Source organism: Haplochromis burtoni, unplaced genomic scaffold (genome assembly GCF_018398535.1).
Source record: "Haplochromis burtoni strain Fernald_Lab_line unplaced genomic scaffold, NCSU_Asbu1 Contig_156, whole genome shotgun sequence".
In the NCBI taxonomy this organism is placed as follows: Eukaryota; Metazoa; Chordata; class Actinopteri; order Cichliformes; family Cichlidae; genus Haplochromis; species Haplochromis burtoni.
Window position 1 is genome coordinate 536,992 of NW_024582517.1, and position 25,709 is coordinate 562,700.

At 38.2% G+C, this 25,709-nt stretch overlaps 1 protein-coding gene across 16 annotated transcripts in view; it reads right to left on the bottom strand.

The window, feature by feature from the left end:
* atp2b2 (ATPase plasma membrane Ca2+ transporting 2) overlaps window positions 1–25,709 on the bottom strand; it is a 142,684-nt gene that overhangs the window by 35,557 nt on the left and 81,418 nt on the right. For 8 of the 16 annotated variants that reach the window (XM_042224957.1, XM_042224956.1, XM_042224954.1 and 5 more), the window contains 7 exons: window positions 13,587–13,787; window positions 9,524–9,781; window positions 8,967–9,092; window positions 6,997–7,122; window positions 6,558–6,590; window positions 4,574–4,666; window positions 2,251–2,292 (listed from right to left, as the gene is read on the bottom strand). In XM_042224957.1, coding sequence (XP_042080891.1) covers window positions 2,251–2,292; window positions 4,574–4,666; window positions 6,558–6,590; window positions 6,997–7,122; window positions 8,967–9,092; window positions 9,524–9,781; window positions 13,587–13,787 — 879 coding nt within the window. The remainder of the gene's footprint in view (window positions 1–2,250; window positions 2,293–4,573; window positions 4,667–6,557; window positions 6,591–6,996; window positions 7,123–8,966; window positions 9,093–9,523; window positions 9,782–13,586; window positions 13,788–25,709) is intronic. The other 8 variants (XM_042224964.1, XM_042224960.1, XM_042224962.1 and 5 more) reach the window with 5 other exon arrangements.

Genomic DNA, 25,709 nt, shown 5'->3' on the forward strand with positions numbered 1-25,709 from the left:
GACCTCTTAGGCAGTAAAACCAGTCCACAATTACCTTACCCCATCTCTTGTGCTCTCCCCTTGAAAAGACACATTAAGTGAACCTCTCTGTTAATGTAAGCCATTACCAAGAATCATTTCAGCCCAGTTTCCCAATCACAATGAGACTTTTGTTTGATGGTCATGAAAAACCTTTTAATGTTGAGCATTTGTCATACTCTCCGGTTGCGCATTTTGTTTTTTTCACCCCCTCGACACAAGACAGAGTATATCGCCCGTATCCAGGTGGATTCAGGAGAAGAGCATTACTTAAAATTAAAACACACTCTTGACTAAAGTCCATCTTCTGAAAGAGACTGTTTGTTCTTTAAATAGCGTTCTAGCAATAATTATCATCGTAATCATACCACACCCCACAGTTTTACTATAGGAAAGTATTAATTTGTGCCTATTCTTTGAAGATAGGGATTTTCTTCAGCTTGTGTCTATTATTCTATATAACCATGCTTTTATTATATTTGCCATGAAATCAAGGCTTGCAGATACCCATATTGTCAAGAAGCATAAAATAGTATATACTATACACATCGCCTTCACTAATAAATGCTTACATTACATTAAGGGGTGTAGAGTAAGGTCATGTTAACAATCCATTACAATTTGGCTTACATCCACCAAAATCTTCAAGGTCAACTTAATGATTTATTGGTCGAAAATTGACTAAAAACATTATAACTTAGAAACTATGACTCTTAAAAGTGTGGTGTGTATATCAACATGTAGAAAGCACCATATCAAGATTTAATAAATCATGTCACATTTCACCTCTGACCTTTACTTCAAGGTCAATAGATTGATCTGAAGGTCAAAGTGACAATAATCCTATGAAGAGCTAATAAATTACTGCCATTGTTTTCATTGACACCATATAAGGAATGATATATGAGGATTCTAAAATCACAATACTTCAGGACCCCGACCTCATCTTCAAGGTCAAAAAAGGTCAATCTTTCATAAAATGTCTTTGATCTTTAAAAATATGCTTAAAATCTTACTGCCTTAAATTATACTGTTATATTGGGATTCTAAATATCATATTAAGATTAAGAATTGCCCAAAGTACATTATTTTTACTGCACTACAAACTTCTTGAAGTAAGTTTAAAAAGAACAAAGAAAGCAAATAGAATATATGTAAAATAAAAGACTGCTTTCTTAAACATGGATACCGCCTCGTGTGAGCTGGCTTGGCATTGGTTTGTACTCTCTGAATGCTTCTTGTTTACTCATGAAACAGTCTTCTTTGAGTTATTTTCTACCTAATTCCTATATTTATGGAAAGATTAACAAAGTTTAACAATACAATAATTAATCATTTCTATTATATGTTGTCACACCTTTATTGACATCATCAAATAAGCATGTGACAAGCAGCTACTACATCATTACTAAATCAATCAGCAGAGCTAAGGTTAACATACCTCTAATGAAACCTTTGTATGAAAAATCTGAGAGCAGTAGCAGGTTGTTTTTTGTTTAATATTTTCGAGAAATTAATTGCCTAGTGGTTTGTGACTGTCAGCCACATTACACTATTTGAAGAAATCCCTATGGTGTTTGTGTTATGTGCTTTCTTTCCAAAGTCTAACCTGATATAATATAAATCAGCATTACCCACACCCCTACAGAGACCAAACAATAAATAAAAATGAAAGAGGATCCCTTTAATCTGACACCAATTTAAATCAAATTCTGTAAGGAAAACTTTATTATAGAGAGGACACTTGTCGGTGTCCCTGGATAAAAGGCGACTTGGCTAAGGCTGACAGGGGATAGTTGAGGGACAGGTTGCTATTTTCTCAGAAAGACCAAGATGAGCCAACAAAACAACAAGAAGAACAGAACAACAGACCAGGGACGACACAGCAGTGACAGACAGTGGGAAAGAGCGGGATGTCTAACATAATTTGACTGTGGGTAAAACCTGGGTCAAATAAAAGGTCTAATTCCTTCCAACACATACAGTGTCTGGGATTGGCTTCAGCCTGCAATAGACTTCAGTCACAAAAATGAGCAGAATCCAGTCTGAATTAGCACTGCACAACGCTTAGAGAGACCATTATTAAGAACAATCTGGGCTGATAAAAATAAAGTAACCTGCATTTGACCCAGAGCTTACGCTACACACCATAAAAGGGAAGAGATGAGAAGAGGAAAAGGAAGGAGGAGGAGGGGGAGGAAGAGGAGAGAGTGAAAGATATGGTTTGGTTACCTTTAATCTGGTTGCTCTCCATATTGCCATCTTGCATTTTACCTATGATGGAGACATACAAGACAACAACAACAAAAATAACCAAGGCAGACAGGTCAACAAATTATCACCACAGAGACAGCACAAACAATGAGAACCAAAATTCACAAACAGGGAGACAGGAAAATGACTTTTAATACATCTCTGTGACAGTCACATAGAAAGGCTTGTGATAAGCAAGTGATGCAACTAGTAGCTACAACAGCTGACAAGGAGTTAGAAAGACTAAAACGTACTAAACGGGTTATTCTAACAGATCACTGACATACTGCTGTGTAGACTACTACAAAATGGGAGAAACCATTGTTTTGATACACTTTATTTCATTGCATAAGAAATTAATTAGGTAATTAAAATCAATTAATGGGCCTTTCTAAATTAAAAAAAGAAAGAAAGAAATTCTTCAAAGTATATTAAGTGTGATGTAAAATTCACATTTAAAATAGCACTTTTTAAAAAATCTCTTCATTTTCTTTGTATTGTTTTGAATGACATACTCACACTGTGAGCACAGGCAATTCCACGCAACATTAGCAACAACATGAATCAAATTGTCGGGTTATCAAATGAGATATAAGACAAACAGCAGATAAGGCATTACACCAAACACTGACAGTGAGAGAGGGTACACCAAAAGCACACGTACAGTACACAGAAACAAGAGACAGCATGCATAAGAGGAAAGTTCAGGCATGCAAGATCACACGATCACACACTTAAAGGGAAGCAGACTGGAAATGTGAACAATACAGAGGGAGAAAGAGAGAGCCTGAAGGGAAAGCCTCCCACATGGTGAAGTTACATAAGAACAACTGGAAGAAAACTGAAATAAGTTTGGAGACAATGAATTTATTATGCTGTTGGATTCTTCTCAAAAGGAGTTAACTTAATTTAAATGTGCACTTTAATCGCACAGTGCTGTTTTAAGTTATACAGTCAACTTGGGGGTAGTCTAATTGAGCTGTGAAAGACCTTGTTAGAAGTAAAAATATATGTTATTTTGCAGCCGGTGAAAGATAAGACTAAGCATCTAGTAAAGCGTCTTGCACTTTCAAACAAAATAGATACACAGTGTGCCAAAAAAAGAAGAAGCATTTTATTTTGTACTGCAGCTTTGATCCCATTATTTTTGGAGTCAGTGGAAGGCAGGCCAGAAAGTTGACCAAATCTGTCTTTCAGGGATTTGTACATAAATGTCACAAATTGTTCAGGTAGAGCTGTAAGACCATCAGACCAGAGCTGGTTCATTTCACCTTCACTTCCACTTTAGCCAGTTTCCCCGGAGTCACAATAAAGCTGAAGATGACAAATCGCTTTGTTCCAGCCCAGGATAGCACAAGGTCACCATTACAGCACAAATCTTACCACTCCTGCCTTGGGTACAAACACACTGGGGCTGCTCTCCAAGGGGAAACAGATAAGAGAGAACCCAGTGCCACAATGAAGTTAATCGTTTTGCACTGTGTCCAGCTAACACCAAAATAGAGGATTTTCACTAAGCGACCTCAGGGGACATCAGACTAAAGGGGGTTGGACCTACTATAAGATTTTTCCATCAGTCATCAACCTGTGTTTTTTTTTTTTTTTTTTCAAATCTCAACAATTAAATCCAATTTGAACTATGACGGAAAATAAGAGTAGAATATAAAGAAAGGGTTTCAAATGTGGAAACTATCCAAATTCACCATATTATTGCCAAGAGGTCAGTTAGACTATAAAATAGGGAAAAGACTAGTGTGTCTATGTCTGAAAATAAAAAAGTGCCTTGTAAATCCTGGCCTAATCGTTCAAAAACTCATATGTAGCAACAACACTGCAGGGGTTATATGTTATATGCCTTTTTCTTACCAGATTCTGAGCAAGAAACGGAATGAAGTCACTTTTAATGTTATTCTTGTTATCCCTGACAATATAAAAACGCTCAAAAGATCTTCCTTGCTTTTCAACATTATAGAGACCCATGGACCTGGGGACTTTTATTTATTTTAGTCTTGATTTAAAGATTCATGCAGAGGAAAAACATTAGAAATGTGTCCATGATGGCTATATTTGTTAAAACTCTTACAAGACAAGCAACAGCATATAGAGAAGAACAAGAAACACAGTTTCTACAGATAATAATGGCATGCACTGATAGCATGGATACGAAAAAGGTACAAAACAACAGAGAGAAAAGCAAAAGATGAGCACCCACGGTAGGAGGAGGCAGTTTGAGAATGAAGAAGGTAGGAGGGGTCAAAAGTCACAAGAGAGAGATCAGAGATCAGAGGTTTTATCGACCTACCATTAATTAGGCTGGCACTGCCAGGGGCATTAATGCCTGCAGCCCCATCCGTGGCTATAGTTGCGATGGGGTGGATAGGGGGATGGGAGCAGTCTAGCCAGTAACAATAAGGGCCAAACATGAATGAACAAAAACACACACACACGCCCACACACAAACACACCCACACACGTGCACACCCAAGACAGTGAACAGAAATAACATGGTTATAGCACATTTAAGAGATTCATCATATGTAGACTGTGTAAAGACCGTGTGATTAGTGTGGGGAAAAAAATGCATTTGCAAATGTTTTTATTATTATTATGTATTTAGCTAATGTTAGATTTGATAGAAGATGTTTATCAAATGTTAATAATAAGACAAGTATAACAGTGGACGGACATGAAACATGAAACCTGAACATAACATTGGGGGAAACAATAAAATAAAACATGAAACCACAGCTACACTAGAAGTAAGTCGGTTGTCAGACAAATTTAGACACCTGTTTGTTTCTGTGCATTTTACCCATCAAATTTCATGTATTGTCAATTGTGCCCCCAACCTTTAGCAATATTAACTTTTATCAAAACCATGTTATTCGTGTAATATCATTTAGCAAAACAAAAATCCTAATTTGAACCAAAAATTTAAACAAACGAGCTAAAATTAAAACTAAAGTCAAACTCCCCAGTCCAAACTAAACAAAAAATAAGAGGGATCCACCTCATTAGCCAGTGAAACACACATGTGCCAGCCAGTTAAGTGAAGAGACTAATGATCTTTAACAGGAAACATAGTAATGTATCAGTTTTTTTTATTTTCCATAGTTGTTATAGTTGCTATTTTTAAATGATAAACATGGGAAATTTTTATTATGTTTTAGTGTCCTTTTGGTTTCAGCAAAATTAAAACAAAGCGTGGTGCATAAATGTTTGTCAGTTTCATTATAACTTAATTTTTCAGTCATCTCATTTAAAAACACAGGACTTCTGTGATTCCGGTCTCAAATTTTCACAGCAGATCCATCTCATCCAACATCTGGCAGATATGATTCTTTAAAAAGTCTTAATCCTAACTTTGTCAGAGCTGTACTATTTAGACCAAATGTGAATCAATTATTAAATGCAAAAGGATATTCAAATGTGTGCCAACATTTTGGTATGATTTTGATCATGAAATTGTCAAATTATCATTGTTGATCAGTAATTATTATTCATTTTGAATCATCATAGAAGATTTTTTTCCCCTGGTTTAGCCAATCAAATTAGATATATAAAAACCAAAAAAGTAAATGAATGAATATTATAGCAGCGATGCACCTAAAACCGTATTGTTGTTGAAGAACTGTAGTTATTATAAACATCACACTAAAAAGACACACAGGATTAGATTTAAGCTGGAGGAATGATCTAACAAATCTTTACCTTTTTATAATATCACTACATGTTTCCATGCAAGCTATTTTTAATTTAATGAAAATACGGAAGTGGTAGCAAAGACACTACTAAAAGGATAAACTGTGCACATATACATATTAAGATGTAAAAGAGTACATCTTATACAAGCTTGTACTAACTAGTTTACACCCTACTGCTGGTACATGTGTTGTGCACCCACAAGGCTATTGCTCTCATATCATTGTTCTGTAATACAGCAATGAGATGAGTCTGAAAGCCTGTTCTTATTCATGGCATTCAACACGTCTATGAAGCAGGGCTTATGTTGGATGCTAGCTAGTTAGTCTGATGAGTGCAGAGCCTGTTATATGAGGAGAGGATTATGCATTGTGAAATGTGTTATCTATCAACACTTAAAAAGATGCAGTGTTGTGATTATGATGCTTCTCTTTTTAAGTGAGGAGTTTAACAGAAGCAAGGTTGCTTTGTTAGAGAAAAGGGTAGTCTAGCAACAGTGGTTTACTGGTAAGCACTAGGGGTTAAAGATCAAAAGGTTCAAGTACTGTACCACTCCCAGGGGTCAGAGAAAGGTGATACTCTACCTGTATTCTGGTGTCCGTCTTCCACTGCCCCTCCTTCGAGGCAAATTTGGAACGATAAGAGAGTAAGGACAATGATGCACCTGAACCCACAGAACCTGCATACTGCAGCTGATTACTGAGCCACCAATACTGATATCATACAGTATCTATACACATTCACTTAGTGTTGAATACTGTACTACAAACACCTACAAAAGGTGGACTTTTGTCCATTTGTGAGTTCATTCTTTAGAACCCCTCTGTTTACAAAGACAGTTAAAACACTGACATTGTGCAATGAGGTATACAGACTTTGAGAACATAAGGTAATGAAATGAGAAAAGCTTGTTTTCAGGGGTATGTTGCTGGGCAACACTGACACAAAAGCAAATTACTCAGTACTCCTGAGTATGGAGCAGGTTATATATGAGAAGATTATATAAGGATCAAATTATCTTACCTTTCTTCTCCTTTTTCTCCTCTTCCTCCACACCAGCCCCCAGCAGTGTAAAGATGATTCCAGTCTGAGAGTTGACACCGACAGCCGTCACCACCATGCGGCCCGAGCCCTCCATCACATGGGTCCCTAAAGAAAGCGCAGCAGTTTCTATATTACAGATATGCATACTTTCAGTAACTTAAAAAAAGATAAACACTTCTGTTACTTTTTAGAGCTTTTCTAGCAAAAGTTGACTGTTAATTTCTATAACAGCTCATTCCTAATACAAAGACTTATGCGACTAACTTGCTCAATCAATAACATTAAAGCGCTTTACAAACAGGTTAGTTGATCTTGTTATGTCCCAATCTTAATAAAATCATATCTATCAATGAATATGCAGAACCTGTAGACTAGGAGAAAGGTTATAGGAGCAGACGCTGTCTGGCTTCCATTTATATACAGAGTAATACTGGCTAATCTTGTTACAGTGGGCTTAGCTGTATCCATGTGAAGAGTGCATAGAGAGCAAAAGAGGAATACGTTGATTGATACTGCAATCTTGAGACCCACTGGGAACTGTCCAGATTGAGCATTTGGTATTTTTTTTATTCTTTCAGAGTTAGACTGTTAACAGTGGCCAGTGCACTCAGTAGGGTAAAATGGGAGTCTTGACGCACTGGATAGCAAGTAAGGTGAAGGCATGCTTTAAAGGTTACATTTGGTTATGGTGAGGGTAACGTTATGTCCTGCTTCTATTTAACATTCTAATCTAATGTTCATAACTAGCCAGTATAGGGTGTGACATGTTGCATAGCGGATGTGTCATGCTTCCTGACTGAAGATTGATCCTTCTCATTATATCCAGTGGGCTCAAATCTAGTTAAGGGTAAGAGAAAGCATCATGTGTGGTAAAGTTAGTCAGGACCACAAGGCTGCAGCTTGTCTCTTCTTTTGGCCTGATACATTTTTTATTTATTTATTTTGTGTTGGGTCAGTTGGAGGGATTCGGGAGGAGGAAAACACTGGTGTGATTGATGATTAGCGTTACAGCAGGATGGCAAATTGGTTGTTGTGATTAAAGGAGGCTGTGTCACACAGCACTCTCCTGTTGCATTACCTATACTGTTACTTTAGAATGGCTTATATATCAGTGTAGCTGATGTCAGGCCTTTGATTCACGTAATAAGACATGATGGGCATGTCGCTGTTAAGGAACTGTCCACATGCTTTTCTGAATCTCCATGCCGTGCAGCCACCTATGGTCTTCTGTCACTTCTGCTCATTTATGCATGACAGTGACATCACACATATTAACAAGCAACAAGAATCAAACCAGAACACAAAGCTGGCTTTCATCGATCACAAGTAAAGTGAGAAGCCAGGAAAAAGTGCATATTGATTCCAAATTTACATCAGTGGCTTCACTGACCTAAAAATGGGGGATTACTATATGTGTCAAAGGGATTAAAAATCTCAAACATCTTAAAGACAGAGTCCTTCAAAAATCATGAGTAATAATTTAAACTCTCTTTCATTTCATAGAAAATGTGCTAGAGTGACAAGTTTAACACACTAATAATGTGCCAGACTTGTATTTGCACACAGAACATCATTAACCTTGGGGAAAATAAGTTGGTGTAGGTGAATACGAGGGTAATTAAAGAAGGCAGCAAAAAGTCACACAGCTAATTATCTGCAGCAAAACATACTAATATGATCCGATTAGCCCACATTTCTCTTATCAGGAATATTCTTAAATTCTAATAATCCTGCAGTCCAAGAACCGCGCTTGTGTTTCTGCTGCAGCAAAAAGCAAAATGGGTAAAGAGAAACATTTGATTAAAAACCATGTTTTTCAAGCTGTCACTGGCAGAAAAAACCCCAGACTTGTCTATTTGTTGTTTTGTTTTTCCAAACAACATGCAGGGAAAAATGGCTGTTACAAACACTATATAACATTCATAAACTACACTAAACTGAATCCATACCAGACAGCAGCATTGGGTCTTTATCTGCAGACTTCTTGACGTGGTCAGACTCTCCGGTCAGTGATGACTCATCAATCTTCAGGTCATTACCCTGGATCAACACTCCATCAGCAGGAAGCAGATCACCTGCAACAATGAAAGAGGCTTTGTTGCTTTCTAAGTACTAAAAAATCAGGCTCACTCAGGATAACCACATTTATTCTGCACCATTGTGAGGCATTACTGACAGTTGTCACTCACATTATGGAATTTGAAGATGTGCATGTGTTGCTCAGCATGCATGGGGTCAGTCTGCAGCTAATTAATTGCGTGAATGTAGCTTAACTATGTTTAATTGCTTAAGGTGGACTTCACAACTTTAATCCCCTTTTGGAAATGAGGCTGTAGTCTATTTTCAGCTTATGAACCTAGAAAATTACTTTACACAGAGCCAACTGTGGTAGCCAGTAAGCACGTCCAACGAAGCCAAACTAATCAAAATATTCTAGGAAGTTTGATTAGTTTTGGTTCATAATCATAATTAATTATTGTAATCTTGACAGTTTTGTTGCACCTACCATATTTGATCTGTGCGATATCCCCCACCACTATGTCAGCCACAGGCAGCTGGATGACCTGGCTACCACGGACCACCTGGAATTTCTGCTCCTGCTCAATGCGGCTCTGCAGCCCACGAAACTGCTTCTCCTTTGACCAGTCATTGAAGGCCGTCACCAGCACCACACACACTACAGACAACAGGATAGCGGCACCCTCAATCCAGCCAGCATCTGCCTCACCCTCATCTTCCACTCCACCTGCTGCTGCGCCACAGGCTGCAATTTCAGAACAGTGACAGAGAAGAGAAGCATAGTCAAATAAAGTATATTAGATACATTAGATATTTACACACACACGACACATATTGTGTGTGTAATATTATATTATATATATATATATATATATATTATTATATATATTATATATACACAGACAGACAGACAGATATGCATGCACATGTAAGCACGCTGCATTTTCGTACATGGATAAATGCTGACGCACTCTGTTCACACAAATCAAGTCAACAATTTCATACATAGGTATTTACATTTACTACTAGTGAACACTTCAGAAAAATATACAAAGAGATGTAATCAAAGCTCAAACTGGAAACAGAGAAGCTGCACATAAACACAGCTGTGACTGTGTGTGTAATGTCTTTGCAATTGCAGTGCATATAAATTATGCTGAGCCTCAATGTCAGCAAGTTCTGGGAACACAACTTAACTTCCCTTCATACTAAAAAGCAGTAAGGGTATACAGTCTTAGTAATTAACTTATTAAAAAATTAACTTATTAACATAACAGCCCTTATGAAATTTGAGTATTTGATCTGTGAAAATACTGCAATCTAAAAATTTCTTTTCCCATATTATTCAGTGTTGGAGCTTCCTTAAAAAAAAAGCATAACGCTCTTTGATGCCTGTCTGCACACACTGCAGTCCTGAAAACTATAGCCAATTATTCCTCATACGACTGATGACAGCATTTCACAGGCTTAGCCCCAACAGCAACATTCAAATGTAGGCTCTAAATCTGTCTTCTCTCTTAGGGGTAAGCTTGTACTCTCATTCAAAACGCTCTCTTGATTTCAGGTTGATGCTAGAGTGTGGGCAGTGACAAGGTCAGATGACGTACATATTTTAGATTTATTTAATAATCTATTCCTTATGAACTGGCTTATGGAAATTATTTGTATGAGCAATATGAGCAATGACTGTGAAATTACATGAACTCTCTTTGAAAAAACCTTAAGTGTATTTACTTCTTTCTCTTGATATATTTGTTCTACTTCAAACGCGGCTCTGCAGTCTACTGGCTGTGCAATCACAGATTGGGGTATATATGGGAATGAAACAAGGCCTATTCCCAGCCCTCCTTGTGCAGCTTCATGTAATTCTCTCGGAGCTATTGAGCTGCACACTCCTGGCTAGCGGACTTCAAAAGCCCACAGCGGAGCGATTTGCTTTGCACTGTAAAACACTTGCAGCTCACAAGGGAATGAGCAGAAACCCCATGTTACAGACATTACATGTGCAGGATGTGCTTTAACCAAAAACCAGACTCCAAGAAGCAATTTGGACCAACTAGTATGCAACATAGTGACTCCAATCAATATGATGTTCATTAAGTAGATACACTGCATTAATTAACAGATTATAGCCTCCTTGATTTGTACTCCATCCGTACGCACAAAAACGTACAAAACCATACACTATGTACTCACTACGATCAACAAATTTAGACAAACATGGTATTTAGTTTTATGTCGTTTAACAGGGACAAATGCCCCCTCACAAAAAATCCTGTGATTTTTATGTTTTCTTTTTGTGAGAGACAGCTTGATACTTACGAATGCAACAGTGTGCATATTTTGACATGGGTGTGTTAGGCAAACAAAAAAGTACCCAATAAAGATTTTCAGAACAAAATGAATAAAAACACTGACCTGATCTAAAGCAATTCAATAGTACTTTGTTATTTTTAAAGAACATTGTTAAATCATCAAATAGTCCTGCAGTAGTTTCCCTTCCCTTTTCTTATCCTGCTTGGCAAGACACTGATGGTAACACGGTCAGTGAGTAGCTGTCCATGGTACTGAAATGACGTTTCTTCACACACTAATGCAGCAAAGCACTAAAGCATCTGAAAAAGACGAAGAGCAAAATATTGCATCTACTGCAGCTGACCTTGTCATGGACATGATTAAATAAATGTGCACAAACCTGTGACCTGCATGGGGTGTACTCTCCTTCTTGCCTTATTACTATTAGAATGAACTCCAGTTGAGTAAGTAGTTAAGAAAATGGATGAATGGGTGGATTTCCATATGCTCCAAAGGCACTTTCACATTTTGCTTAATCATGCTGATTTCTATATGGGTCTTTCAAAGTTTTCCTATGTTGCATCTTATGTGCTTAGACATAATAATGAGCCTTCTGATTCAACTGCAGTGAATCTTTTTCATATGGAAATGAGCATTAAGTCATCCCACCAGCTTCTATTTCTGGACTGTTGAGCTTTTTTGATCTATTTATAAAAACAGTAAACGAGCAGGGAGAGATGTGTGGGTTGATGGTGTGTGATCAGATTGGGGGGGTTGTATTAGTTCCCCAACACACAAACACACACACGCCATAAATATGTTTTCTTGTCGTCAGACTTTCTTTGTCTTGGTATATGTATATGGACAAATGTATAGGTGAAGAAATGCAATATTTGCTTATCACATATATTTAATTTGTTTTCTTTTGTTTTAAAATGCAGTTTACTGCATTAATTTAATTTATACGTAGTATTTCTGCATTTTATTTGGTCAAATTTAAAAAAAAAGAAAGAAATTATTGCATCAATCCAAATCATTTCTGTGGACTATTCTTTCATTATTATCATCCTTATCATCCTATCATCCTTGTTTTTGTTCTCACATTTTGTGAGAGATCTGAATCTCTAAGTATCTTTCCATTTCTATGACCTTATGTCCATCTTTGCCTTTGTCTGTAACACACAAACACATATTCATTTGGGATTTCTCTGAATTAGGTGAGACAAAATGCTTTGAATTCATATCTATCTCAATCGCCCTGATACTGGCTTCTATTCATAACAGTTTAGGTCCCTGATTTACATCCATACATATTCATATCATCTGTGAAAAGAGACTTGCACACTGGCACCTATTCTGCTGCCGGTTAAAGAGAAGCTTGATAATGTATCTACAGATAGTGCAGTTATTAGCATTACGATACCCTCGGCATTTCTTTGCTTTATTTGATACAGGGAGTTCATTCATAAAGCTAAGCAGCTAAAACGACACAAAGAACAGAAACAAGTGTCTTGACATCATAACTGATGATCAGATTCCAATTAGGCAAATTTATAGTGTAATTATTTGACTGAGTTAGTAAATCATGTATTGTTTGCTACGCTCAAACAACTAAACATGGATTAATTGTGAAATTACTAAATAAGCACATCCAACTAATGCAATGGTAAACACTTCTTCATTTTCTAATGTTTCCAGCCTGATGAGACTTTTTAAACCCCCTAAAATGATGACTTGTCCCTTTGGCAGGGTAACTGAATTCCATTACTGTGATAAGGCAGGGCGCAATGACTGATGTAGCTGACTCAGCACCTCGTTATGGTCTCTGTCTTCATTTCCTGTTTCACGGCTCACAAGGCTGATGTATGGGCCCTGGGAGCTCAAGGTTATTTCTCTACTCAACACTTCATTAACCTTCCCAGTACCTTTCTTACACACATTTGACACAGTCATAATCTGCACAAACGAGCACACACACGCACAACCAAAAATTAGCCCTATGCTTGATGAGTCACTTGACCTCTTGAGGCAAGGCCACAAACAAAGTATGACCAGCCTCACCAATTAAAAAGTGTGTGTGCAAACATGTAGGTGTAAGCACGTTAGCCCGGGCGAGTCAGGTCAGAGGAAGTGATGCCAGTGCGCCAGCACAATTATAGCCCCACTTCCATTCCCCGCAACAGAGAAGATACCACAGATAATGGCGCAGAGCAAAAATGTACAGACTTTAAAGTCACAGGAGCTGTTTCACTCACACTCTCCGCCAGTCTCCCCGGGAGGGTGGTAGAAAGAGAGACCCAGGGAGATCAGGGCAGCGATCTCCAAGATGATGAGGGTAACGTCCTGCAGGGCCTCCCATACCAGTTGCAGGAAGGTTTTTGGCTTTTTTGGAGGTATCAGGTTTTTACCAAATATTTCTTTCCTCTTGTCCAGGTCAGTTTGGGCACCTGCAAGACCTGAAAATGGAAGACACAGAAATAGATAGGGAGACAGAAGCAGATAAAGAGTTAATGTTGCGTGGATGCTTTATCCATCCATCCATGCATCCATCAATTTTATTTTGCTTATCCAATTTAGGGTTGTGGGGAGGTTGGAGCCAATCCAAGCTGCCATAGAGTGAGAGGCAGAGTATCCTGGATAGGCTGCCAATCTGTCGCCCTGCTAACACGGAGAGATAGACAACGATTCACATTCACACCTATGGGCAATTTAGAATCACCAGTTAGCCTAACCCCAGTAACTGCATGACTCTGGACGGTTGGAGGAAGTAGGAGTACCTGGAGAGAATCCACACAGGTATGGGAAAATGTGCAATCTTTTTTTAATAACATAGCACCACAAACAAAATATCTCTAATTACCAGTTTGAGTCATGGTGGACTACAGCTCTGCATTCCTTATATAATTCTGCTCGGGAGATAAGGACCTTATGCTTTGACCTCATCCACCTCCTCGTATGCCATGAACTACTGCACATAAATATCTTTTGCTCTTTTATGCGAAGAAATTCATACTGGCTGCTTGAGGCACAGTTTACTTTTAGATTACAGCCCAGAAAATGATTCTCGTACACGAGCCCAAATTACAACAGTTTCAATGCTTTGACAAGAGCCACAGTTGAACATTATAACGCTAATAATAAGGACATTATATAATCACAGAAGGTTAAGATCTATGCAAAAAGGTTTTGGTCTGTACAGTTTTATTGATTTGAGGGGATCAAATTCAGGGGATGATATGAAAAAAAAGCATTGTGGTGGATTTTGTATCTCTTACCAGCATTCTTCGCTTACATAATGGCCTTCAAATTTGTGTATAACATGTTAAACTTGATATATATATAAATGTTCATCTATAAAATCTGATTTATTACAGACATTACATCAAGCTGCATTAATCTACCCGGCTGCAGTTCGGTGTTTGCTGAGCGTGCACATAAGCCCAGTGTGTTTTCACGGTTGCTCTCTCTGTCTCTTTCCCCCACAAATGCAGACATTACCACAGCATTATGTCATGCGTAGTGCGTCACTGGGTTTCCCAGGAGTGGCCCTGGATTGCACCTGATAACATCGCTGCTGCATGACAATGTTTCACATGTAAATGCGCACCGATTCCCTGCGATAAATTAGTAACATTTGTGGAAAATAAGTGGTCATCCACTAAAGGAGAAGCAAGAAATGATGACAGAGCTGTTTAAAAAAAGAAAGGAGCAAAAATATACAAAACGGAGACGGTGTAGGAGAGAGGCAGGAGATGGGAACAAAAGGAGGGAAGGCAGGAAAGAGAACAATTCCCAGCTCTTACGATGGAGAATGCCCCGGTTACAAATAGATCAGTCTATAAATAACCTCATTATCTATTCCCTTTTAATTGTCTCTTGAGAAAACCTAGCATGTACATCCATTGATCTCCACAGCATCCTGCCTCACATGTTACAAAAGCAAGTGTATGTGCTTGTGTGCGCACATGTGTGTGAGTATAAGCTCGTGACTCTTGAGAGACTGCTTGAGCTTTGTGTGTGTGCATGTGTGCGTGTGTGTTTAATAAGCTTGGCCAAGCATGCCTGCAGTTTGCTTGCAATATCAAACAGTAAGAGTAGAGCTCATATAACAGGGCTTTAGCCAGTTCCAGTTGGTTAGACACACACACACACACACACACACACACACACACACACACACACACACACACACACACACACACACACACACAAAGATAAACGCTGCTTATAAATACATATTTACATGAACCCTTTCTATCTTTTAAAAAAGTCAATTTCTGCTGATACTGCAGTGATATATGTTTTTTTTAAATAAATATGATAAAACAATGGATGCATATACTAATCCTAGCATTCACTTAGATGATATCTGACCTGTTACGTATTAGGCAAAATTCTTTGTGGCGTTACTCTGGTTTAAAATGACCTTTAACCTTGTTAAAACTTTAAACTACATTCTCCTTAAATGCCCTTGAAATGCAAGCTACACTGTAATCAATCTCCCCAGTCATTAAATACTCAGTGTTTCCTGGAAAAGCCTCTGCTTAGTTATCTTTCATTCCCGGATCACTGATTACAATACTGCTTACAGAAAAACATCTATTTGGCCTTTTATGAAATATTGCTTGCCATGTAAATGCTGTCAGTCTACCCAACTAACTGCTCGGGCAGTGGAGGCAGTTTAAACTGTGGTGACACACAAATGAGTCACAACTTTCTCAGAAAGGATCAAGGCTGATTGCAAAGGAGTCTTTGTGTGACCATTCATTACCAAGTAATGAAACTCAAACACAACAAGCTATAATGTCAACAGCATGCAAAGAACATGAACGAATGGGGGAAAAAAACCCAAGGTATTTAAATCAAATGTCAAACAGTTCTCTGTTTTTATTAAAGTCATTGATGGTTTCATTTCATTGTCATTTTTCCGCTGCCTTCATAACTTCAGTAGCCCTTCTGTCTCCATCACCCCAACACTACTCCACCTCACTGTACCAAACACGGAGGTTTGTCTACAAAGCACTAAAGTGTGTTACCTCTAAGACTGTAAAGCCCTTCTTCCTCCGCTATTTTCCAATTCCACTGCTATTTAAAGAGTCATTAGCTCGTAGCTATGCCAAACGTAAGCAGTTCCCGTTTAACAGCTGATATCTTTATATAACCTCTATGTGCTGTGTTTGATCATGTGTCTGCTTTTTCTTCATTTACTTGTTAAACAAACATGTTTTCATTTTTACAATGTTTTTTATTTGTTATTCCTCTTCTGTTTCCTTCTGTAATACTGTCCGAACTATTTTGTGTGTAAAGTGCTACACAAATAAATTCAGATTCAGAAGACTTTATTTATCCCTAAGGGGCAATTGAGAGACTGACCTTGCCGACCGCACATACAATACAAAAACATCACATTGGGGAGACAGGTCAGACTAGGTAGCTGGCCGGTCAGCCGCATGAGCAGCGACCCGGAACCGGACTTTATTGTAGACATAAAGTCACTTTATGTCTACAATACTGATGGAATAGTGGGATAAGATAACTAAACAGTATTGTTTAAATATCCTTTGGGAAAGAAAAGGGAAATTTCATTAATATACCAACAATAAATCCTTTTTTCGTTGTTTTTTTCCCACTTCGATAAACGTTTGGATTATTTTATTACTCGTGGAAAAGACTGCATCACAGGCTATCAGTAATGACTTTTCTTGGTATTCTGGTTCAGGGCTAAGATAAGCTGTCCAAACTTCTGTAACCTAAGAGAGATTTTGGCTCCAAAAACATTTTTAGCTCATTGTGATCAGAAAACTTTTTAAGCAGTTTTTTAGTTCCCAGTGAGAATTATTAGCAATACATCAATTCTACCTTTCCCCGGTGACTCTTCTCGTATACTAAATGCCTGCCAATATATTTATCAGTCAAAAGCAGCAAGACCTGAGATCAAAATCCACACTGGCAAATGGCACCGGCCTAACATCCGAATTCCAAATGACAAGGGACAGGAAAAGGAACTGTAAAAAAACAAAACAAAAAAAAAACCCCTGCATGAAACGAAATTAGATTTTTTTTTTTGCACTCAGAGGGAACATGATGGCATATTTTAACAGTTGCCCTTTTTTTGTCAGCAACTAAAAATAGATCTCCATGGAAACACTATGCATCCCACTCGTTGAGTGGAAATACCCGCAACTCTCAACCTCAGAGAAAGTGTGAATAAGTAAGTGGGTGTCAGTTTTTGTGCGCTTTGTATGTGTGTTTTGTGTTAAAGCGAACGCATGCCTGCATATCTGTGTGTGCGCAGACCGAAATAACGAGATGACCTCTAAATGTCCTTGAAAAGTAGGCTCGTCAGCGTTGTGCGGGAAACAAAGGGTGTTTTTTTAAAAATACACATAGTGAGCTGAAGGTCGTTTTTTGAGGTGTTTCAGCAGGTCCCTTCACACACTCCCCCCCACCCCCCTTACACTTGTCTGCCTCAACTTTTTTTCCCTCTTTCACTGTGCGCTAAAGTGTCCAAAACAAGTTGCCATGGCAACACAATTCGATGATGATGCTGATGCTGATTCCCCCCCCCCGCCACCCCCCAAAAAAGCAAATCAATTAGCTTCAACATTATTTTCAGCTCACCATTTGAAGGAAATAGAGTGGTGGTGGTGGGTGGTGGGGGGGGGGGGGGGCTGTTGAGATGTGACTCACAGAGCACAAGAGCAAGAGAACAAGAAGAACAGAGAGGTGGGGACTAGGCTGGATGTGGAGTAACTCTATGAATAATAACCCATCAGTGGATAAAATGTGGATAATTATCATGCTCTTATTAGAAGAGGGATTGATGGAGAAATGTGTCACAGTGTCCTTGAGAATGACCTCCATAATAATGACATCATTTTATGCCATAAAGGAGTAGAGGTTTGTTACTGTGTGTACAAAGGCAGAATAAAGGCAACATGGATAAAATGGGCAGATATAAAATACTGTAAGAAAACACTATGACATGTAAAAGATACGGTATAAATGATGCATTGTGGCTGCAGAGAGGATGTGAGACAGACAAAGGTAGGAATGTAAGATTCAGAGAATACTAGATAAGGACACATTACTACAAGAAAAGGAGGAAAAACATACTGTATGTAATAAGCAAAAAAAAAAAAGAAACACCTTTGTGTCCTCCAATAATCATTTAGAATGACTTTTTACTTGTCCTTGCTTTTACGCTATATCTTTAATTCTTTACATTTATTCACGCATCTGTATTAAAATACTCTGAGAGCTACTCGAAAAATCTCTTGTATGCTTAATATATTTCATATACTTGGCCAATAAAGTTGACTGTGAATCAGTTAGTCTGTGTGTAAACACTGATGCAAATGGTTCATGGCTTAATGATATTGTTTAATATATAGTATATTTAATCAAAGTTCAGTTTCCAAGGCGATGCATTTTCTCACAGCACACATGCTGCCAAGCTGTTTTCTTTTTTGATGAAAATAAAGTTCAGAGAGTCCTGCAAAAATAAATAAATAAATAAAATAAATGTGAGGAGATAGAAGTAAGCAAAAGCCTGAATTAGATCTGCTGACCCATGTCTCACATGCTGCTCCCCAACTGTGTCTGCTTCCAGCAAAGAGGACACTCTGCCATTCACCACAAACAGTGCTTAAAGCGTGTCTGATACTTTTGCTGTATGCATACATGCCCATACATGTTTAAGCTGATGGGGTTTTTTAAATACTGTTTTCATTCTCTGCAGATGCTGATCCCCAGTATCCACATATAGTAAGAGAATATGTGCCATCACGTCTTTTAAACATGGTATGACTGAATATTTGGGGTTGCCAACAGTGTCTTTGATGGACATGAGTGTACTCTAGTTTAAGGAGTTGTTTTGTCTTAGATTTATAGACTATTTAATCAGTGCTTGGGTGCACAGATTCTCTAGCATAATAAGTGCACAATAGTGCTGTCCAGAAGTTCAGAGCCACCTCTTATTTCTTTATATTTTGCTCTCAAAAAGCCAGATTTTCTTGGAATTTTTTTAAAGTGGTCTTGAGCAATAGTTACTCAGGCTTTCTGCAGGGCTTTTACCAATTTCTTTGCAAACTAACCATTTTCTCATTATTTTTCAGGTCGGTCCATACAGCTGGCTATTTTCAGACTAATCTTTTTTGTTTGTTGGGCCACTTAACACTGACCTGTAACTCACTCAAGCATTAAAAAAGGCACTTAACTGAAGGGGTGAAGCAGTATTGTGTCCACATATAACAGATAAACATAAAAAGTACAACCTTTAAATCATATCTTTATATATTATATCTGCTTTTGTTTAATTTTCAACAACAACAAAGAAAATACTGACATATGAAAAACATCTGTCCCTTCACTTTATCCATCTTACTGTTTACTCTTCAGAAATAGTCTTGGTGGAAAGTTGGCTGTCAAGGAGCCATTGTTAAGGAAAGGAGAAAAAAAGCTGAGGTATGCCAAATTGCACAAGAACTGGACTGAAAATCTGTGGCAACAGGTCTTCTTTGTTCCAGATTACTAATCCAAATTTGAAACTTCAAGATCAAATTATAATCAGAATGGAGGAGGTCAGGAGAGAGGTCCAGTAAGTGTCTGCAGCCATCTGTAAAACACAATGTAGGCTTTGTTGAGATCAGTGGTCTTGGGGATCTTGTCAAACGTGAACAAGGAAAAGTCTTCAACATTTTGATCCACTGTTCATTTTTCAGCGTGAAAATTATCCCGAACAATGGACTAAAAGCGTACCTCAATAGAAAAACACACAATGAAGTGCTATTGGTCATGGACTGGCCTCCTCAGAGCCCAGACCTAGACATTATTGAAGTAGTCTGAAATCATCTTGACAGATCATCTTCAAAACACAAGCCTGTCAACAACCAAAGAAGAGCTTTCAAGCCAGAAGTACTATTCCTGAAGACTACTTAAAGAAAGGACAAGCCTGACTAAGAAAGTTCAGGCTGTGGTGAAGACTAAAGGTGGCCATACCAAATACTGACTTTCAGGGTAGTTAGAAACCTACAAACTCTTTTTTGCCTTATATATTGTATTTCCATTTATGTTTGCACAGTTCTATACATATATGATAGGTATAGAGTTAGTAGCTTGTTAGCTTAGCTTAGCATGACTAACACTAAAATAGAGGGTAAAGGCTAAACTGGCTCAGTCCAAATACAACTAAATCCACCTAACAGTGCCTCTAAAAGTCAGTAATTAAGATATGAAAAAATACAACATTTCAACATTTTATTAGTCGGGTTATTACTGGGCCTGGTTGCCATGCAACTAATGGACAACTCAGCTAAGTTACTGTGGGGGGTTTTTCTCCAAATGTCAAATCATTAGTCTTAGACATCTACACGTCCACGTCTTACACAGCCGAGGTGATTTTTTTTTATTTAGCTTCTACAAGCTCACATACAAGCTCACTAGAAACGCAACTTTCACCTGGTCTTAAAAGTTTTCATTACAAAGACAAATAAAATGCTAAGTCTTTACTTAGTCCCCGGTGTTACATAAATTGCTAATAACTAAAAGGCTCAAATGGCAGAGCAGTGTGTCCCACCAACCACAATTAAATGTATGTTGCAATGCCGAAAATAAAACATTCACTAATGTGTGACCGTGTGTGCATGTGTGTGTGCGCATGAGAGTCTGTGGGGGCAGCTGTACAAGTGGGTGAGTTTTGCTGTCAGGCACTGTGCTCTATGAGTCTGACTCATGCGAGAAATGGCAGAGTGGAGTGAGACAACGCAGCTCACAGCTCGCGCTCTCTTACAAACACATACATACACAAAAACACGCACACCAGGCACTCTGCAGGATAACTGATAATTACTTATCATTCGTACTTTGCAGCATATATCAGCGTAAATGTTGGAAGGAAAATGTGTAGTGACAATTGAATGAACATGGAACCAAAAATACAGGCTTAAAAACATAAATAAAGCATTGAATATTTAATTTAAAGCTTTGAGCCAGTATACACAGCTCCATAATGATACTTTTGTGCAGAGCTTTTTCAAAAGAATGACAAGAAAATCAATCATGAAGTATTTCTCTCTACTGAAGTGACAGATGCTCATATCACAGAATTTGAATGCCCAGAGGTTTAATTTACACCTCTTCGAAAATCTTTTTGGAGGCCTGAAAAGTAGCACATTGAGAGCAAATGTAGGGGTGGGGGGTGGGGAGCAGGCTCCTTGTGACTCATAAGCAGTTCATATGGCTCCTTTCAAAATTCATTACACAGTTATTTATTCTGTGAAAATGATGCACATGGGCGAGGTCCACACCACAAACGGGGGCGTACATTAGGGCTGCACGATTCATTCTATTAAGATCTCTGCGCAATCTCATTCTTAACAATTCTGCTGTGTTTGCATCTAATGGACAGAGATTCTGCATTGAACCTAGCTTTCAAAATATTTTCAGAATTAAACAGAAAAAAAGTTTGAAATTGTGGAAACTTATCTTAAAATGAATCCACCGAAAGTGAAAAAACAGAAGAAAAATACAAGTGATGACTGAATTTATTAGTCAACAGTGTATCTGTTCCACCACCTGAAAGTACTGTAAAGTTAGCTGGCTCCAGTGCCCTGCATGTGGACACAACATTAATGAGACATCTGTTTACAGCCTGTGTGTGTGTGTGTGTGTGTGTGTGTGTGTGTGTGTGTATGCGTGTGTGTGTGTGTGTGTTTGCATTGTAAGGGAAAATGAGACCTTGCCAGCATGTTTAGACACAACTACTTAGTCATAAGGGCAAAGTGTAATGAGGTCAGTAACTTCATCCTGTAATTCCAGACCGTTCAACCATTTATTCAGTCAATCAATCCACCATGTAGCTCTCATTCTTCTTCGCTCATCCAGTTAACACAAATTTACTGAGCTTTTGCTTTTTATTTATTTATGTTTTTTTGAAAGTCAGTCATTCATGAAATGTTATTGCTACTGTATTCTTTGTACCTTACAGACGATCAAATAAATAAAAGCTGTAGGTGTCTACTTACGGTACCCCCCCACAGAAAAAAAAACAACCTCTCTGACTTTTTTTCCATCTGTTTCTCACTTTCTCCTTTAAACATGCATACATGCATGGAAGAAACACATCTGTTGCCTACTCCACTCTTGTATGACCAGGCTGTGAATGCAGTTATGTATGAGCTGCTGTATTCATAATAGCAGAAATATAAGTGCATTTTGATTATGTAAAACATGCATGAGCTTATAAAATGGTGTAACAGAATATATTGAAAATTGAAAGAGAAAAAAATGCATGCAAAGACAGTGATGCTTACTCTTGTTTTCAAAGAATACAATAGTAAGCAGTAAGACAATTTAAAGACTATTTTAAACTAAACTCAAAGAATTTAGTTTAAAATAGTCTTGACGTCTCTAATTTTGTCACCCGGGCTTTTCCAACATTTCTAACTGCACACATACACAGTGCATGCACGCCCACACAAATCCACAATCCTTCCCCCCTGGGAGTGAAAAGAGAGAGCATCCAGGGCCAAGAGGCTGAAAGGGAGAGTGACAGTGGTCTATCTGCTGTCTCCCATCTGGGTGTCAGTCTCTGGTTTCGCCCAGGGGCTCAGATAAGCTCCGGACACAATAGGGACAGCTATTAAAATTCAAACTACCAGAGAGAGTCATGAAATAGTCATAACAGGTAAGGGAAATCAACACACTCTAATGCCCCCTTTATCATCTGTCTGTTTGAAAGCGCAGGGAAAAAACAGAGTTTGGGTTTCTGATCATTGGGTGCAGGAAATTGGACTAGAAAGCCAAAACAATGCTTTAAAATGCTAAGCTATAATCTATTCATCCATCCATCCTCTAAATATCTTATCTATCTAGGGTCACAGGAGGCTGGAGCCAATCCCACCTTACATCCCCCGCCCCTCCCCCTCCCCCCAGACATATCACTAGTCACTTTCTCACTAGTGACATGTACAGGGGACGGGGGGTACAAAACAAACACAGCACCAACACAAGGAGAGACAACGCTCCCATATCCAAACCTACAGTTTATACATGTCTATACATAGGGAGGAAACCAGAGCACTCGAAGGAAGACACAGGGAGAACATCTGAACTGCACACATAGAAATGGCCCAGTGAAATAAATGCTAACTGTGCATCACTATTTAATGACCTTTATTAAATGAAGTCATCTGCTTTATATATGTAGTTATTTCTTTTTACCATTAAAATTTTTTTTTTAAAATATATATATAAAAAAAAAATATATATATATATATATATTTTTTTTTTCTTTTCAAAAAATGTTTGAATTTGTATTTTCAACTTTGGTATCTATATAAGCTATATAAGCCCAGAAGTTCAAACCTGGGGCCTGTTTACTGCAGTTTTACCGCACAAATAGATACACCTGCTGTTGTGCTTCTAACTTACACAGTGATGTAGAGATACTGACTGAACACTGCAGCACTTGAAGTACATATAACACAATGAAGAACATAATAAAAGTTTTTAATGTGCTACGAGTGCTGCTGAATCTTTATCCTCTGCACCTTGGCAGTTGTGTCAGAAGCCTCTGCTTTGCTTCTGCAGTGAAATAAATACTGGTAAAATATTTGTCACAGAGAAAAAGGCAAACTAAACTCCCTGAACCAGCTTTTCTGTGTGGAGTTCGCATGTTCTCTCTGTGCCTGCGTGGGTTTTCTCCAGGTGTTCAGGCTTCCTCCCACGGTCCAAACACATGCATAATTTGGTGATTCTAAATTGTAGGTGTAGGTGTGGATGTGAGCGTGAACATTTGTTTCTGTGTAAGCTCTGTAGTGGACTGGCAAACTGTTCAGGGTGTAACCTGCCTTTTACAGCTCGGAGAGTCTCCAGCAACACCTGCAACAACGGCTAGATAAGTGGATTTACTGAAAGGATTTTCAGTAAATTCTTTAAGTTATAAAATCTCCTAAATAGTTTCAAATATCATTAAAGTCTCCAAGAGTTTATAGGGATGCATTGAATAAGGTTTTGTAAAAATTTGAAAATAGGCAAGATTAAACTTTTGCTTGCTTTATGATCATGGGTATGGCACAGACAGATACATTTTAAAGGTCCAGAAAAGCTTATTTCTATCTCCTTGTTTGTGCTTGTCTTTTCTGATGTGACAGGCTTGTTATACAGTTTTCAACTACTGGTAAACTCAAAGCTCAGAGACAGCTGCTCTGTGCCCTTGAGCAAGGCAGGGCTGGATCTGGTTCAAGACTATCTGTTTATGTGCCCTTGAGAAGGAAATGCTGTCTGTCTGTTTGGCAGCAGTGGTAACACCCTTATTCTGCCCCACAGCGGGAGAAAAGAGAGGAGAGAGGTCAACTCAGGAAAAAAGCTGACATGGAGAGAAACATGCCGGTTATACACCCGGACTCTGCATACCCAGCTAAAAGCACTGCCGTGCCTGTCAACTCCCTATCCAGATACTTCTGACTTCCAGCATTTCAGATTTAAGACATTTCAGCAGACAAGTACTGCATGTAGACAACAGCAACCTAGGACAAAGATCTAAATACTTCTACAAAGCCAGACTTAATAGGCGTAATAGCTCTAAGCAAACACAATAAATTATTTTTCAAATAAAGATATGATCCAATATAAGGTTATATCCATAAGAGAGGGCACCTAAGTTTGTTCTAAATTGATTTCCAAGTAAAAGTTTATTAAGCACATGTCTTGTTTTTTTTATTAGCACTGGATTAGCTTACAGTCACTTTTTGGATTCTAAAAAGAAATTTTACATCTTCAACCATGTTTACTGTGCCAATCTGTACACTATACTATAAACTCACACAGACAGACATACTGTATACTGTCATGAGTCAGCACCAGGCTCCATGGGAACAGGCCAGTAGAGTCTGGTTTTTGGCAGCTGTCCTCTTAATTCAGTCAGGCATCTCTTGGGACATGCCCAGCATCTGTGTGTGTATCTTTCTGACATTCCCTCTAAAGCTGTGATTTCATCAGAGAGTGGCACACATATGCAACAAGGGGATATATATATATATATATACATATATATATACATATATATATACATATAGATAGATAGATAGATAGATAGATAGATAGATAGATAGATAGATAGATAGATAGATAGATAGATAGATAGATAGATAGTATTTAATATATACATATTGCTGCGCATTATAAGACCACAACCATATTTGAATCAAACCCAATGTAGGAACATGAGTGTAATCTTGCCTCTTTGCACATGATTCAGCTACCCTTTATTCAGTGCTCATGAGTCAGACTGTACCCATCTTTTAAGTGGCCCTTCATTTTGAATATACCTTTCAGAGTAGTCATCATGTTGACTAAAATCTGTCCAGACACACAAA